We start from the raw sequence: 15787 nt of genomic DNA, 5'->3' as shown, positions 1-15787 counted from the left end.
TTGGGGGGCTCCTCCCCCTTCTAAAAAAAACGCCCCGTGCCTCTGAACACGAATGTGCACAATCGCTGCATTGCTATGTAAGACCTCTAAAGCAGATGCTTTCATGTCTAAAAATTTAATTGAGCCAGACACAAAGACACCTTACTGCGCCGAAATTGGGGTTATTTAATAATTATAACAGCTAAAGAATGACATAGGTTTATGTCAATAAATTGAACGCATGTAAAACAATGTGTAAATTAAGATGAAAACAAAAAGCAAAATGGAATAAAATTCCATTCATACTCATACGTTGTATATGATGGTATATAGTAGTTCGACAGTGTGCAATGTTAATGGTGTAAACTGTTGTGTGCACACTAACAGCTAGACTTTTGTGTTTGGGGCTATTTTAAGTTGCATAAGCTTATTTGTCAGAAGCCTTTTTATATAGCCAGTGCCCCTCCGGTCATCTCGCGTCCTCGCATCCCTCATTTCCTCTCTCCCCCCCGGCTGTGCATCCCCATCCCCCACGGTGGCTGGATCTTCGGCTGAAGGCTGTCTTCCCTGCGCCACGGCCGACAGAACGCTGCTGTAGCAGAGCCAGTCCGCACCGAGCACGAGCTGAGGACAGGCGAGAGAAAACACGCACGCACACACACACCAGGGGAAATCTCTTTGTTCTAGCAAGTGATTGCGGTAAGTGTCATTGGTCGTTTATTTTGGAGGTCGCGGATGTCTCTGTGTGTTGCCCTGCTCCTTGTTCGGTGTTTTCCTAATTTCTTTCACCCTTCGTCTCCCTTCAATTGTCCTCAGTGCGTGTTAGAACTAGCCAGCTAAGCTAAAGGCTTTAGCGCAAAGAGCCCAAGGAAGCTGGTGTTAATTACCCCTTTAATGGTTCTCTTTCGTGGATGATTAAACGGTAATTATCTATTACGTGTTAATTTCCACGCTGCTTTACTGTTGGATGCGTTATATTATCGCTTGCCACTTTTTTCCTCAGCTAGCCCGCTAATTAGCAGCTGCTTGTACGAGAGGATGCGAGGATGGTACAGCGGGCTAGCTGACGTCTTTCAGGCTAGCACACAAGCTATGCTAATGTTGGTATTATGTGACCCGGCTAGTTTCCTTGGTGCTCGTGAACGGTGGAATAATCATGCTAATGGTTGCTAATCCTGCGATAATTGGCAAGATGGCATCTCGGGAGTTATCTGGAAATCGTTGGATTTTCAAAATGGTGTCTAAAGCTCTTTTGAGTGGGACCATTTTTGTCCAAGCGTAGTTTTTTTTGGCGTCACTTGCTATCTGAGGAATGCGGTGTGCTGCAAATGCACGGACAGTTGCAGCGAAACAATAAGAAGTACGGATGTGACAAATTAAAAAGCTGCGTAGGAAGATCCATTTGTCCAAGTAGGACCGCTTTGAACACGCAACGGAATATTTGCCTGGGATGTGATTACTTTTAGCAGCCTTTTGTTAGTATTTTTGCATCAAAATCCGTCTCTCTATTCTGGAATGTCTGATTTTTATTGTAAACCTACAGCTTTGTTGCCTCCACGTCTGACTTAGATTTGGCTTCCTCAGAAGCAGTTGGACTTCTAAAGATGTTTTTGCTTTCAAAATACACATTAATGATAAAGATTGAAGGGGCGCAGTAAGAATGCTTCTCCACAGGTGCCCAGACAAAAAGACAAAGTGTGTTGAACTAATGAAGTCTTATTTTTTTATTTTTTGCAAAAGGACAGGAAATATAGCATTTTACTCAAATTGCATAACCCAACTTAAGTCGTCATTAATGCTGCAACATGAATTCCAAATGTGCAGAGAATCCTAAACATTAGGGACCTTTTACTTTGAGATGTACAGAATATGATGTGGACTAAATAAGAGTAAAGATACTGAATTGAGGCTGCATCTTGTCAGGGGACCCCTGGCAGCAGTGCTGGAGGAGGTTCCAAGCGCACGGATGGTGGCTCGTACATCTGAACAGTAATACCGCCAGACACCAAAAAGCTGCAGCCACTTAATGTTGTCGGAGTAAATTGTTCTCCGATCCTTTCCTGAGGACTTCAATTTACGCATCCTGATGCTCCTAATGAAGTGATCATCAGTGAGAACACAGAATCGACTTTCAGCTCTGTTTGGCGAGTTTCCTGCTTACGGTGAGCGTGAGGGCAGCACTGGACCATCTAGCCCTGGTACAAACCACACCGAGAAGATTTTATCTACTGACTAGTTGATGCAAGTAGCATATGTTCTATTTTTTAGAACAAATGACTAAAACACAGACTTTGACATACGTATGTCATACTTTGACTCGTTGCTATGACATTTGGGGTCTGCACATTTTTCCACCTGCTGTGGAGAGACACAAGCCTGAGGTCCAAAGAGAAGCATCCAGAGCTCAGAGAAGGGACTAAAGGGAGAAAAACCTTTCCCGAAGGGTTCCTCGGTGTGATCCATCATTCTGAAATGGGGCTGCCGAGACCAGAACTTGAAGACCAGCTAAACTCCAGAGAAGGTGTCCTGGGAAGAGACATGAGCGAAAGCCCTGAGATGTGTAATCCTGTGTGCAGGAAAAAGGTCCTCGGAGGTCAGGGGTCACGTAGCACTCCTTGGATCTGGACTTTTTTTGCCAAACCATTCCTCAGTAAAAGATCCCTGGAAGTTTCTCCTTAAGGTCTGAAGAAACCGGGAAAGTTTACCTTCAAAAAGACAAGGAAAACACACTTTACAGGCCATTTAAAGCCTGTAAAGAAGGAAGGACTCTTATGAAAAGCCACAACCCTTCCCCATAACAGACAAATAGCTTGGATCCTAAAGTCATGTACAGATCTTCAATGATTATGGCACCTTGGATTTAAATGAGGTTTGTCTTTCAGCCAAGAATCTGCCAGTTCTTTTCCAATTTTAAATTGAGTAAAATAAATAGAAAACTAAAATATAGCCACAATTTGGTTTGAGGACCTATCTAAACCCTGGTGGTTGTTGGTTATTAGAATATAGAAAAATGGCCCATTCAAACAAAATTTGACACTTTTGTTGCACAAAAATAGAGTGAGTGATGATTGATGGAATCCTGTTGTAGATGGAAATCAAATAAGAACACCTTCTTATTTGATTTCCTCCCTGTGAAATGAAGGCTTCTGCCAGGTCCGAAGCTGCCTGGCAAACAGCGGCGGTCCTGAGCTGAGAGCACGGTCCCAACTTGTGTGTGTCAAGCCCTCACGTCTGTCTCCAAGTCTGGGCAGAAGCACACTCACCAATGGCCAGCTGGAGGTCATTTTGGCTGTGGAACTATGCAGAACTAGCCAAGAACCAGGCAAAAGGAATGAGGAGAGGGAGGGAGATGTTCTGTGGCCAGTACCTTCCAAACATCACAGAATTGTTGTCTTGCTGACTGCTTCTCTTTCCATCTGTTATTCTGTCCCATTAGCACAGCAGCAGGTGACGCTAATCCTGGAAGTGTGATGGTCTTGGAGCGACTGACGATGATTCTGCATTTCCTTCATTTTATTGAACAGCAGCATGTTGGTTTTTGATCTTTTATTGAAAGTTTCTCATCGAAATGTGTTTCCCTTGTGGTTCCTTCTGGGTGAAAATGCTGTCTTTGTGTGGACTGAAAAAAACGTACAGTTCTATTTTCTTGTGTGCTGGAGCGTGAAGGCGCCCACCAGTTTTGTTGCGTTGCTTTAAGGAGTAAATGCCTGCTGAGGTGTTTTAGGAGAGAATGGAGTCTGTAGGGGTTGTGTTGGACGTGTGTGTGTGTGTGTGTGTGTGTGTGTGTGTGTGTGTGTGTGTGTGTGTGTGTGTGTGAGAGAGACAGTAAGAGGGCTATTCTTTCACTATTCCTTCCCTTTCATTTCTGCTGCTTCTATAGTTGGGCAGGATTTAAATACTCCTGATGTGGGAACAACCCGACCATTGAGAGGGAGCTACACTTATACTGTAACCATTTCAGAACTCAAGCTTGGTTAAAAACCTGAAGTCACTGTTTTAACAGTGAGGACAGGATATCAGAGGGAGAGAAACTCTCCTAATCAAGTGAGATATGGAGAATTCTCAATGTAACTGGCAGTACTGGCATTTACCCTTTTGTTCCTCTAGGAAAGGAGAATAAATCCTGGCTGAATAAGGTTGGGTTTTTATCTGTCAATCTGGACCAGGTTGTCCTGGTGAAAGAGCTCTAGAGCCACAGCAAAAGCAGCATGAACAGTTAGTGCCATCATGGAAGGGTTAATGCGCTCGGGACATCTGTCATGTCACTAACACTATCACATGTAGTCACATGAAGCTGGCCCAGAATGAGTTGGGTGAGTGATCACATTAAGCTTGGGTCAAGCTCTAACCTCTGGTGAAACCATCAGAACTGGTAACCAAGCGTCTGGAGCCTTGGCGTCTGTCACACAGCAGGTCCGGGAAAAATGCATGCTACTTAAAAGGATGCATATCACAGACTAACCCTCAGCTCTTCCACTTTGTGCTTGCGCAGAGTTTTTGGCTCTCCTAGTTTTTGTTGCTCCTGTGAGGTGCTGACATTCAGCCGTCGGCTGCTTTTTGAGTTGGTAGGATTTGTTGCTTTGCTGCTTCTGTTGTGTTTATTTAATTGCACATCTGCATAGACACCGTTATTCTTATCTGCACATGAAAACACATATGTAGATATCACTTTTCTCTCAGCATTAAGCTTCATATGAGACAAAATTGGAGCTCTTTGCAGTTAGAGCAAAACCTGCTCCTTTTACACATTATGTCCTGCACATTAGTTAATATGACTACATCATTTTTTACAGTATTTAGAAATGATCTGGAATATTTGTTTTACTTTAAAAAGTTACATTATTGGAGAATAATGACAATGGTCTCAATTCATGGTCACTGGCTTGTCCTGGCAGCTGTCACTAACCATTTGCTCTTGTGTGTGCTTTCTTCTTGTTTGTTTTTATTTTAATTTTTCATTTTCCTATGTTCCTTGTAATCATGACCTCTCGCTGTTTTAATTTCAGATTTGCATATCCACTACCACTCCTTCCTTATTTGCATACCACAAGAATGGCGAGCGGGCATCCCACAGACAAATTCAGTTTCATGTATCAACCAGACACGCACAAGAGGTACGGGACACGCACGCACACACTGTCACATAGTCACGCTCCCCCAGCCCCCTTCCAAAGAGCAGGTAAGTCGCATCAGAAGAGGAGTGAAACAGCACGGCAGGTTCACCTCATTTTCAGCATGATGCAGAGAACCAGGCTGGTAGAGCTAGTCCTCATTGTGTGAGTGGTTAGGATTAAGGGTTAGGGTTAAGGGATGGTGTTAGGGTTAAGGGCTATGGTTAAAGGTTAGCCTAACCCTGTGGTTTCACTTCACAGCTAATATGACTTTAACGGGAACAGCCATACACCTCATTTACTCTAGCTAAACAAGTGAGGATGTGAAAACCTGAAAGTAAGGTTATGGTTAATATTCAGTATATTTCTAGAGAGATAGGATGGTGCTGATGCGATGAATGTGCTGTCAGGCCATCGTGAATGCCACAGCTCAGTTCTGTTTAGTGGGGGTTCACTTTAACAACGATTTCTATGAAAGAATAAACTCGAGTTTTAGTACACATTTATCACAGAAATTCTCACATAATTCCTTGCTGACTCCTGTTAAATAATACGGTGGCTTTTACTGATGTGGGGTTTTTCTATATTCTTTAGTTGATGATTCTTTGTGAACAATCAATTGTCAAAGAATGAGGTCGTAGAGTGTTTTAAAGGGAAGGTTTAAGCCTGAGCTGACCTTTCAGTTCAGGTGATGACAACTTTGATTCTGTTTTCACTGTTTGTTCTTGTGAGAAAGGCTATGTGACTCAAGTGCAGATTTGATAATGATTCCTGCCCTCTAGATGTGAACTGGGATGATTGGTAACACAAGGTTCTGTTGTTGCCATCCAAGAGTCCAAGACTTCACCTCCACAACATGCGTCCGTGCGAGCTCACACAGACTTGTGCTCCTTTTTAGGTTTTTCACATTATATTTGATTTTGATGCTCGGCTTTAGTTTTTGCCACATCAGCAGGGTCGTTTGGATCATTCTATTGTTCCAGTGGTTTTAGACCTGTGTAACATGACTATGTTGCATGTAAATCCTGATGTTTGAGCACAGCTAAACATCTGCAGCTGTTCTTTCAGTAGACATTGTTGGGTAGGAAATGGTCCCAGTCAGGAAGCACCAGAATGTCCCCACACCATGTCATTGAAAAATTCATTTTCTAAATCTTGAATGAATCTTAAAATGTTGAATCATAATGTAAATCTATAAACAACTAATAAAATCCATAAAATAAACATTTTTGCCCTTTTTATGTGTATTTTTCGAGGCATGACATGATATTTTGGTACCTTTTTTTTATCATAGTTCTTTTATCTTTAACTCCTTATTTATTATATTTAGTGTTTTAATGGACATTTTAACAAGAGCTTCAAGCTGTTTGTTGGGTTTCTTTTGGCCCATTTGGCCCTGAATATGGCCCATTAGCCATATTCAGGCCCACACAAAGGTGCTGCTTGCATGTTGAACCTGTAGTTTGTGAAGCTGTTTTGCTGAAATGATCAACCCCACTTATCGCACCAGAACACTTCCTTTTCTCAATGTTTTTTGATTTTGATTTTTTATTTATCTATTCCACTCTTCCCTTATCTCTCACTGTCTGTTTCAGTAAGAACAGGTTATCTTCAGCCATGAATCCAGTCTACAGCCCAGTTCAGCCTGGCACCCCATATGGAAACCCTAAGAACATGGCCTTTCCAGGTACAGACAATCCCTCAACACAGATGAAAAAAATCAATCTATTTTATTTTTTCCAGTTAAGAACCTCCAAATGATTGGTGTCAATTTTCTAAGAATGAAAAGCTCTATTAGAGAAAGTGTTTTCTAGCAAATACGTCCCAATCACACCAAGTATTTAAACAACTCTAAACAGGAATGCAATGGTTGGCTTGATGGTTGCTATAAAACTAAAAACCTTTCGATTACAGCGCTGAGCTCATATTCAGCCTTGAAGAATGACAAATCTATTTTTACATACATTAGACAGTTCTTCTGCCTCAGCAACAGCAGCGGTGTCTTCATGGAGGGGGGAGGCTGCAGAGCTGAACTGAGTGTTAATATATCAGGAGTGACAACACTTCCAACGTCTCTTCCAAGCTCTTCTCATCTGCGTCTTGATGTGAAAAGAGCATTTTTCCCCCCTCAAATGTGTTCTGTTTGTTGGATATGTAGTTGATGAGATGTCAGCGTGTGCTTGCCTGCACCCTTGTCACAGCTGCTTGTGTTGCTCCTGTTTCTAAATTCAACTCCTCCCTCCCCATATTGGCAGGTGTGTATCTTCTGGATCTACAGCACGTTTAGCCAACTGGGTTATTGATGCAGACATTTTGTAATGATCACCATCTGTGCACAACCTGCTCCAACCCAAATATTCCCCTAGACCTGTGTGTGTGCGCGCGCATGCGTGTTTGCGGGGTTTATTTATTTGTGGGGGTTTATTCAGGGATGTAGTGTGAACTCTTCTCATTTGGTTTAAAGGCTATCCAGGAGGGTATCCTGCCACTACTCCAACCTACACACCCAATCTGTATCAAACTGGCAGTCCTGGGTATCCACCAGGTGAGCATCACACCCCACACGCTTGATTTGATGTCTATGTAATTAGCTTATATGTTGATTTTTAAGGAATTCTCAATGTAGAGAAACGGAACATAAACTGCTTCTAATTAAGCAAATTAACCAACAATCAGTTGGCGGGGAGATGCCTTCTGTGATGGTGTTGGCCACTCTGCACCACCAAAGACTTTTTTAATCTTAACTATAGAACTTTGCAGCTTGGTCCCTGGGGGGAATGGTCCTTTTTTTCTTTGTTTCTTTTTGGAAAGGGGTGAGTGTTGTCGGGACGAAAAGCCTGATACAGTCCTGCGCTCCAAAATGGCAGCGTATTCTTGTTTTTTAATGAAGAAAAAAGTTAACAAAAAGCAGAGGTTTTAAAATAAGTTTTGAAAAGCATTTCTAGAAACAAAAGGTTGAACATAAACATGTTCCATTATGAGGAAACACCTAAGTATTCTTGTGCTTAATCTTAACAGTGAAATCTATTAGGAAGGTTTCTTCTATTAAATCAAATGGAATCATTTTGACATAGGTGCCGTCTCCCGTTCCCCCGAATTTATAGCATCTGGGTTTGTAGAATCTGCATGTGATGCTTTTGAAGCCCTGTCACCTCTACTCCCCTCCCCCAGTTCAGATGAATCTTTTGGAAATCTAACAATAGCTTGCAGGTATGCGGTGGTGAAGCTCTCACAGATTTGTTCCAACAAAATATAGAAAACCTGTTTTGAAGATTGATGTACAACCAGCTGTTTTCTTTCCGAAGAGCCTCTTTTAGTCTGATTCTGATACTCTGTCGGTTCCTCTAAACCTTATTGAACAGAGGGATAATTCTCCGCTAAGTTTATTTTTGTCATTGTCACGCACCTTTTTCTATTATCAGGGCAAACAACGTGTGTGTGAGTATGTTTGTACACATCCAGGCCTGCATACATGAAACCTGCAGCACCTCTTTGTCTCTTTGTCCTTGTGCAAGAGAAACGCAGGAGCAGTGCAGAGCTAGTAGCATGTTTAACCTTGAAGCTCCTCCAAGTGGCGAACCAGCGTTACTGCATCCTACTGATGCCGCCAATGAATGTTATTCAGGTGCTGCCATTAAGAAGAAACCCAGTCCAGTTGACAGAGAAAACTACCTTGGATGCTTCAAAGATGTTGTTGCATTACAATGATAGATGTGTCTTGTGTTAAATGGTTAAAAATCCTGCAATAAAACAAACCTTAGTAGTGTTCTCTTCCCCCCACATAGTAATAATCGACACGTCCTTTGGGATCTAAAGTTAAGATCAATTTGCAGGCTGTCGTCTAGATGAGCGAGACGTGGTGGCGCCACCAAAAACGCACCATGATTACAACATTAGACATAATGCCAGTTTCATATCAGCATATAGAAGTCCATCATTTGACAGTAGTGAAACACTAATTAGCTATAGGTTAATAAATGTCACGGTTGTAACAGACACTCTATAAAAGTTTCATGAATTAAATGCATTTCTAACTTGTCACTTGTTTTTAGGATATACTTCAGCGGGTACTCCCTACAAAGTCCCCCCCACACAGTCAAATGGAGCCCCTCCCCCATACACCCCCACCCCCACCCCCTACCCAACACCAATGTACCCCATCCGCAGTGCCTACCCCCAACAGAACATATACGCACAGGTAGGACCAGTGATGACAATCGCAGCACTCTTCCAATTAAGTCCAGTAAGGCAGCGGTCTGTTGTTTTGTGTGCTAAAAACCTGAAGTGTAAGAAACAAGTCCTTTTCTGTGGTTTTCTTCTACAACCAGGAGCCAAATTTATTAAATCATGTTTTGTTCTGTGAGTCTTACAAAAGAAATGTCAGAATGTCTGAGTATAAAAGAGCCAGTATTGATTAATTGTACAGTGGAGGTCTATTTATCCTCACTCACCTTCGAAAACTGTCCAGAAACCACCCAAAAGCACCAGTTCAATTGGTTTTTGGCTCCAAAAAAATTTAATATACAAAATCAGCAAAATACTGTTAATTCAAAAGATGCTTTCAGGCCAGTTGTGTAATTATGGGTTTGACATCAGTTTGTAGCCACTTGTCTGTCTTTGTTGTTGTGTTGTCGCCGATGTCTTAAGCTTCACTCACCTCCATCTTCATCTGGACAGGGAGCTTATTACACTCAGCCCGTCTACGCGGCTCAGCCACACGTGATCCACCACACCACTGTGGTGCAGCCCAACAGCATCCCCTCTACAGCCCTCTACCCCGCCCCCGTCCCCGTCCCCACCCCTCGCAACAACAGCATTCCTGCCATGGGGATGGTAGCCGGGGCGACCATGGCAATGAGCGCAGGTAGGTGTAGTATCACCCGCTTATTCCGACAGCAGCTCTGAGAGAGAACTCCAATATCTTTGTGGGCCAAATGAAGCTCACTGATAACGTTCTGCAGGGACCCTGCTGACAACACCTCAGCACCCCCAGATTGGAGGACACCCAGTAACAGTGCCAACCTACAGGCCCCAGGGGACACCTGGCTACAGCTACGTACCGCCTCACTGGTAGAGCCCACCCATCATGTAAGCATCTGCCCCCCCTCTTTCTTTGTGTTTCTTTCTGTGTGTGTCTAGAAAAAACTGCAGTTTTCTGGTCTTGGATCAGTGGGTTCTAAATATTCTGCTCTGTTCCGACATCAGATCTGGAGTCCGCCATCGTATGCAACTGTTCAAACCCTAACGTGGGCTCTCACTGGTAGCCACAGGAACTGGGCACCTGTCTAGAAGAACAAAATTAAAGTGCATCAGCCACTTTACTATAATTGTTATTACACCACATTCTTCTTAATAATTCTTTCCGAAAGCTGCTTTTATTTTGTTTCTGGGTTCATTTGCCAACCAGTTATAATGACATAAATTACTATTATTATTACAAGTCTATTTTTGCCGCATCTGTCACTGAAACCCCCGACGGTTTCTCTGATGGCTCCCAGGTATCATGTGCTCCAGTTGCTGTTGGTACTGGTTCCTGCTGCTGCTGATGAAAGTATCGGGCACTTATTCCTCCTCATCAACCACCAACTCTTGACTTTTGCTGCCAAATGTTCTAATGGCTGCTTTAAACGGGGATTTAGAAGAATCGGCATTTTTGCATTTTCAGGAGGTTAGCTTGTTTTTATCTCACACTAAACCATTTCCTGTTCTTCAATCTTTTCTTCTTTCATTACTTGTTTTTTTCTCACTCGTCTTCCAGTGCCTGTTTGTCTGTCTGTCCATCTGTCTGTCATTTGGTCCGTCAGCTCTGCCCTGGGCTCTTTGTCACTATGAGCAGATGATTTTGGGTTTCCTCCATCGGTGTCCACACTACACACCAAGTAATTGTTGACTACATGTTACATGCTATGCAGGTTAGTATGTTTTGACGCTGTTAAAATCGTAATCTTAGCATTTTAGGTCAGTATGTTTTAGAAAATGTACTGATATAAATATATAGAAAAAGAACATCACCCCAACAGCATTGGTGGTTGTATTAGACGCTGATCTGTGCTAGGGTTTGAAAACCTTACATCACTTAATGGCACTTATTGGACCTCCACATACATTGTTACTCACAAACGTACAGATTTCTGTCTGTAGTCGGGTTGAAGTGATCGTGTTGGAGGAGGGCCAACGTGTTTAGAGGGTCATTTAATTTTTAGGTACGAGACGTTGATGCGTGACAACACGGCTACGTGTACTGCTGAGGTGTTCACCGGTGAGGAAGTACTCATTCATACCCAGTGTACTGTGTCACGTGAACCCTGGTAGATCAATTTTATTCTGGAGAATTAGGTTCAGCATGTAGTGTTTTCCAAAGCTAACTGCAAGTAAAACCGGAGAATACAATCATCAAAGTAGTGCTAAGTTTACAATATTATTAGGTCCACAGATGTGAACTAATTCTGACTCATTTTAAAGATTTGGGAGATTGTCAAGGTAAAGGCAACATTAAAACAGGTCATATAGGTGAAGAGCTCCAGGAGCTTATAGGAAGCTCTTTAATATGGTGAAATATATGTACCAAGCTCTCCTCTGCACTTTTCTTTACACACAACTGCTTTCAAACAGAAAACTCCATATTTAAAATTCAGCATTTTAACAGAAAATGTCATCGGCTCAGGATATTTGAGCCATTTATACAAGGTCACGATTGATCCTTTTATAAATATTGGTCCTCTTAAGTATATCAAGACCTGAAATATTTTTAAAATGATTTAAACCCATTTAAAGATGACACAGTTGTAATTGGTAACAAAAATCATTTACTGTGGAGGTGGTTGTGGTTTAATAATACAATACATTTTGAGGAAATACTCTAGATTACTTTGAATTATTACAATTATTTTGATTGGACTTTTAAGTTTTACATTATTGAATAATTGTGACTTTTAAGCTTCATAGGAAACCATTATTTAATATGACTTCATCACAGAAACTAGAATTGAACATATCAAACATTTGGGGATTTCCAGAACTTTGAGGACATATTGCACAATACTAGACAAAACCAGTGGATAATAGTTAAGGCCACTGGTAGACAGGTACAGGTAGGGTTGGTAATCCAGGAGGGAGGCTGAGACAGGATGTGTTCGTGTGACTAGTCAAAAACAGTCAGTTTGAGGGATTCTTCATCCACGTTTGTTGTTCATTCTCATAAAAGACAAAACCTGCTGCTGTCAGATGAAAAAGTGGATCTTTGAGCCTTATTTTTAAAGTGACCCTGCTATTTTAGATGATGTCTTGTGTCGAACATCCCATTGTACGTAGACCTTGTATATTTTAATTCAGGTTTGTAAAATGGAAGGAATAGTGTTTTTGAGGTTTTTTTTTTTTAACCTTTTTGTGACAGCAGGACATCTTACTTATTAGGTTTTATTTGAACAACCACTACTTCTGTCGGTATTTCCCATCTGTCTTATTTTTGATGTTGTTCTTCCCTATGGTCAACTAAATATTATGGGTATGCATAATATTCAGGTGTGTTTCACTATAGCATTGGTTCTCAAAGTAAAGAAACGAATGCAGTATATTTATACAGCATTACAGTAATATATTTCTAGCTACGCATGGTTGCATCGCTGTGGCAGCTACTGTTTGTGCTTTTGAGTTGCACTCTTTCCCTCTCTGCATCTTCTTCCTCCACATATCGGGACGAGTCAAGGTCGCGTAAACAAACACGAAGACGTGGGATTTCTTATGGTTATTGTCAGGCGTTAATGACCTTTGGAAGGGATTAAACAAACCCAAGTGTTTTTCACCCATCATCACTGCTTTAGTAATCTTTATTTCCTCTCTATTAGTGCAGTTTGAGTCCCTGTTCTATCGTTGATTCCTGTGAATCTGTGCTTTTATTGCTGTCCTGTTTCTCACCTGGTTGCTGCTGGTTGTTGCCTGTCTGACTCTTTTCTCTTACGGTGTACTGTGTTTCTCTGTTTTCACCACATCCCCATTAAAGCGTTTTTGCTGCGGTGTTTTATTCCTTTTAACCTTTTGTGTGTTTTCATCCAAACTTGTCTGTAGCACTCGCATGAAAGCAGATGTCCACTGGGTGTCGCCACAGTCGGCCGGACCAGTTGGTGGATTTTGTATGTAGAAACCTTGTCCAGTTTAACTGATGTGGTCCTTTTATGGTTTCACAGCATTTCTACCAATGCCAAACAAAAATGTGACACCATGTGAGCTTAGAGCTTAAAATCTCTTTTCCTTGCCAGCCTGAGGACCAAGACTCTTGCTGATGTTTTAACCTGGCGCCTCAGTAGTGACGGGTTAGATTAGCATTTAACACTGGTTAAACGATATCAGTTCACTCCATTCCTTTGATCTCCTTTATTTCAAGTTGCACTTGAGTAAATCGGACAGTTTGAAATGTGGATACATCAATGTGCAAAATGCAAAGTTGTCTTTAGTTTGATGGTGTTTTAATCACCTTTTTGGTCTCTATTTTTCTGCCTGAAAGGTGGAAATCAAAGACAATTGCTTTTGGATTCTTTTTAATTGTTTAAACTCACACAATTGTCACATTTCCTCCACCCCTCTACTTTTTGCTTTGCCATAGCAATGTCTTAGTTTTCTCATGATATGAATCAAAACACTGCTATTACAGTAAATAGTAGGCTCTTAAATGTCTTTGATGTTCTGCTGCAGCATTTTCATTTCCAAATTTCTGAAATATCTTTGATTTGATGCTAAATGTGATGCAAAAAGTGGAAATTCCTTGTCTTCCAAAAAAGAACGAAACCTACTTGTATCCCTCTCGGATCAAGGATTTGAAACAACCCCATCTTTGGAAGTTTTAGTATGGTACCGTTTGCACATGCTATGGTAAATCTGTTACCGTGAGGTTGTCTTGGAAACAGAAGCCCAATGTCTGTTCAGCATTGAGAGAAGTGAATTGTATGTTAGATATTTGGTCCAGAGTGCAGGACCAGTGTCAGGCTTGTGATATGAAGTGTAAATCTGTTTTTAATTTTTATTTTTTTAATTTGTTTTCATTTTCACTTGTTGAGGTTTTTTTTCCTGAAGATCAGTTAGTGATCTTAGTACTATAACTAAGCCAAGTTTGTAATTGTATATTTACTGTAAAATGTAGAACATTGAATAACTATTAAAATTTCCTATAAAAGGAATCTTGTGTTTTTTCCCACTATGTGTGAGCTTATTCATTTGAAGAGTTTTACACAGTCCTCAACAAACCACTGTCACTTCTCCATCTTCTGATGTTCTTGAGCAACACTAACGATGCCTTCATGATTGTGCAACAGCTCTTACATGTCCATAAAAACACACCCACATTCGCTCACTAAAAGCAGAAACTGCTGGTTTATCCAAATTTGTGTTGATGCTAAATAGAAAACTGGTGGCGATTCACTGTCCTACACCTGGAATATGCAACCATGACTGTATTAGATTTGTAAAACAGTGTATATAGCTGTAATAACATGTTAATAAAGCAATGGGACATCCAGCAGGGAACCCTTAGTCATCTCATGAGGCGACCAGACCATAGCCTTGAGGGCTTCAGCACATGGGATGGCCGATGATACCTTAAGGTGCATCCACAAAATGGATTTTCAAGCTTTAAACTGTTGACTCCTGTCTGTTAATTCTAAACATATTAAACCGGAGGCATATAAACTGCAGGCATAACTGTCCCAGGTAGACTAAAGAGGTGAGCTCAGGAGGGAATCTAACTGGACAAAAGCATCACTTCAGCTGCAGAATCTAGTTTAAGAAATATTCAGATTGTAAATCTTTTATTGCTGTTTTTGCCCCAATTTATGATGCAACTAACTTGTAAAACTCTAGTTGGAAATAATTTTGCATTTTCGTGTAACTCCAAGATCTTGATGCATTTCGTTATTAGACTGATGTCTGAGTTCTGTGAAAAGAGAAGTTGGCCTTTGCCTCAGACTGAGCTGCTCCTCACAGGAGGTAAGCAGTCATTTAGAGACTGCGGCCCTGAGGAGAGCTGTGTGTCTCGATCTGATGCCATTACTGTGGCTTCAGATGCTCTGACTGCTGTTGTCAGTATACTCTCACAACTTGAACTATAGCCTATCAGGCTTCTGTTCAGAAGCTACTGGCTTGATCCCATCAGCAGGCTGGTTTCTGTTGATTCTTCCTCCTCTCAAGGCTACCAACCAGCCAGGGCCAACCAGTACGTGCACGGTGAATCTAATAGGTGAAGAAAGTGATGCCGAGTTCTCTGTTTCTTATAACAGTTAAATTCCAGTAAAGGGAAACAGATTTCTTGATGTCTGTGTAGATTCTCAATCATCCAGGTCATTGTATCCAAGGTAATTTTCTATGTCAACTGGACTGGGTTTCTTCTCTTGAAGACGTTTCGCCTTCTATCCAGAAGGCTTCTTCAGGTGGTGGCCTGAGGCACTTCCTATCACCCACATACAATGCAGTCCTCCACTCCTTCCAACAGCAAAACAAACATTCACACCATTCCAGGAGACCCAGTGACTCACCACCATGTGGTCCAGCAGACAAAGGGGAGACACCTAAACTAAAACTAGGTGAACGACCCGGCCAACGACCCTGCTAACGACTCTCAGGTGACCACCCAGATCATTAGCATGCAGATGGTCCACAGGGGCTATATATTTTCAAGCTGTCTCCCCAGCGATTTCAGAACTGAAGAAGCC

General features: G+C 41.7%; 1 protein-coding gene across 6 annotated transcripts; it reads left to right on the top strand.

The window, feature by feature from the left end:
* Positions 1-398: 398 nt before the first annotated feature.
* fam168a (family with sequence similarity 168 member A) lies at positions 399-14260 on the top strand. Of its 6 annotated transcripts, none has more exons than XM_057049795.1 (9): positions 429-678; positions 3141-3509; positions 4986-5093; positions 6686-6777; positions 7555-7635; positions 9143-9288; positions 9768-9954; positions 10052-10178; positions 10296-14260. In XM_057049795.1, the coding sequence occupies exons 3-8, from the start codon at positions 5032-5034 to the stop codon at positions 10162-10164; spliced, it is 681 nt and encodes a 226-aa protein (XP_056905775.1). In that variant the 5' UTR covers positions 429-678; positions 3141-3509; positions 4986-5031; the 3' UTR covers positions 10165-10178; positions 10296-14260. The 6 variants fall into 6 exon arrangements, with proteins under 6 accessions (XP_056905774.1, XP_056905777.1, XP_056905775.1 ...); XM_057049796.1 differs by lacking the exon at positions 429-678 and adding an exon at positions 965-2848; XM_057049794.1 differs by lacking the exon at positions 3141-3509 and having other exon boundaries at positions 399-678.
* The last annotated feature ends 1527 nt before the right edge of the window (positions 14261-15787 follow it).

Source organism: Takifugu flavidus, chromosome 12, assembly GCF_003711565.1.
Source record: "Takifugu flavidus isolate HTHZ2018 chromosome 12, ASM371156v2, whole genome shotgun sequence".
NCBI lineage: Eukaryota > Metazoa > Chordata > Actinopteri > Tetraodontiformes > Tetraodontidae > Takifugu > Takifugu flavidus.
This window is presented reverse-complemented; position numbering and strand designations above follow the sequence as displayed.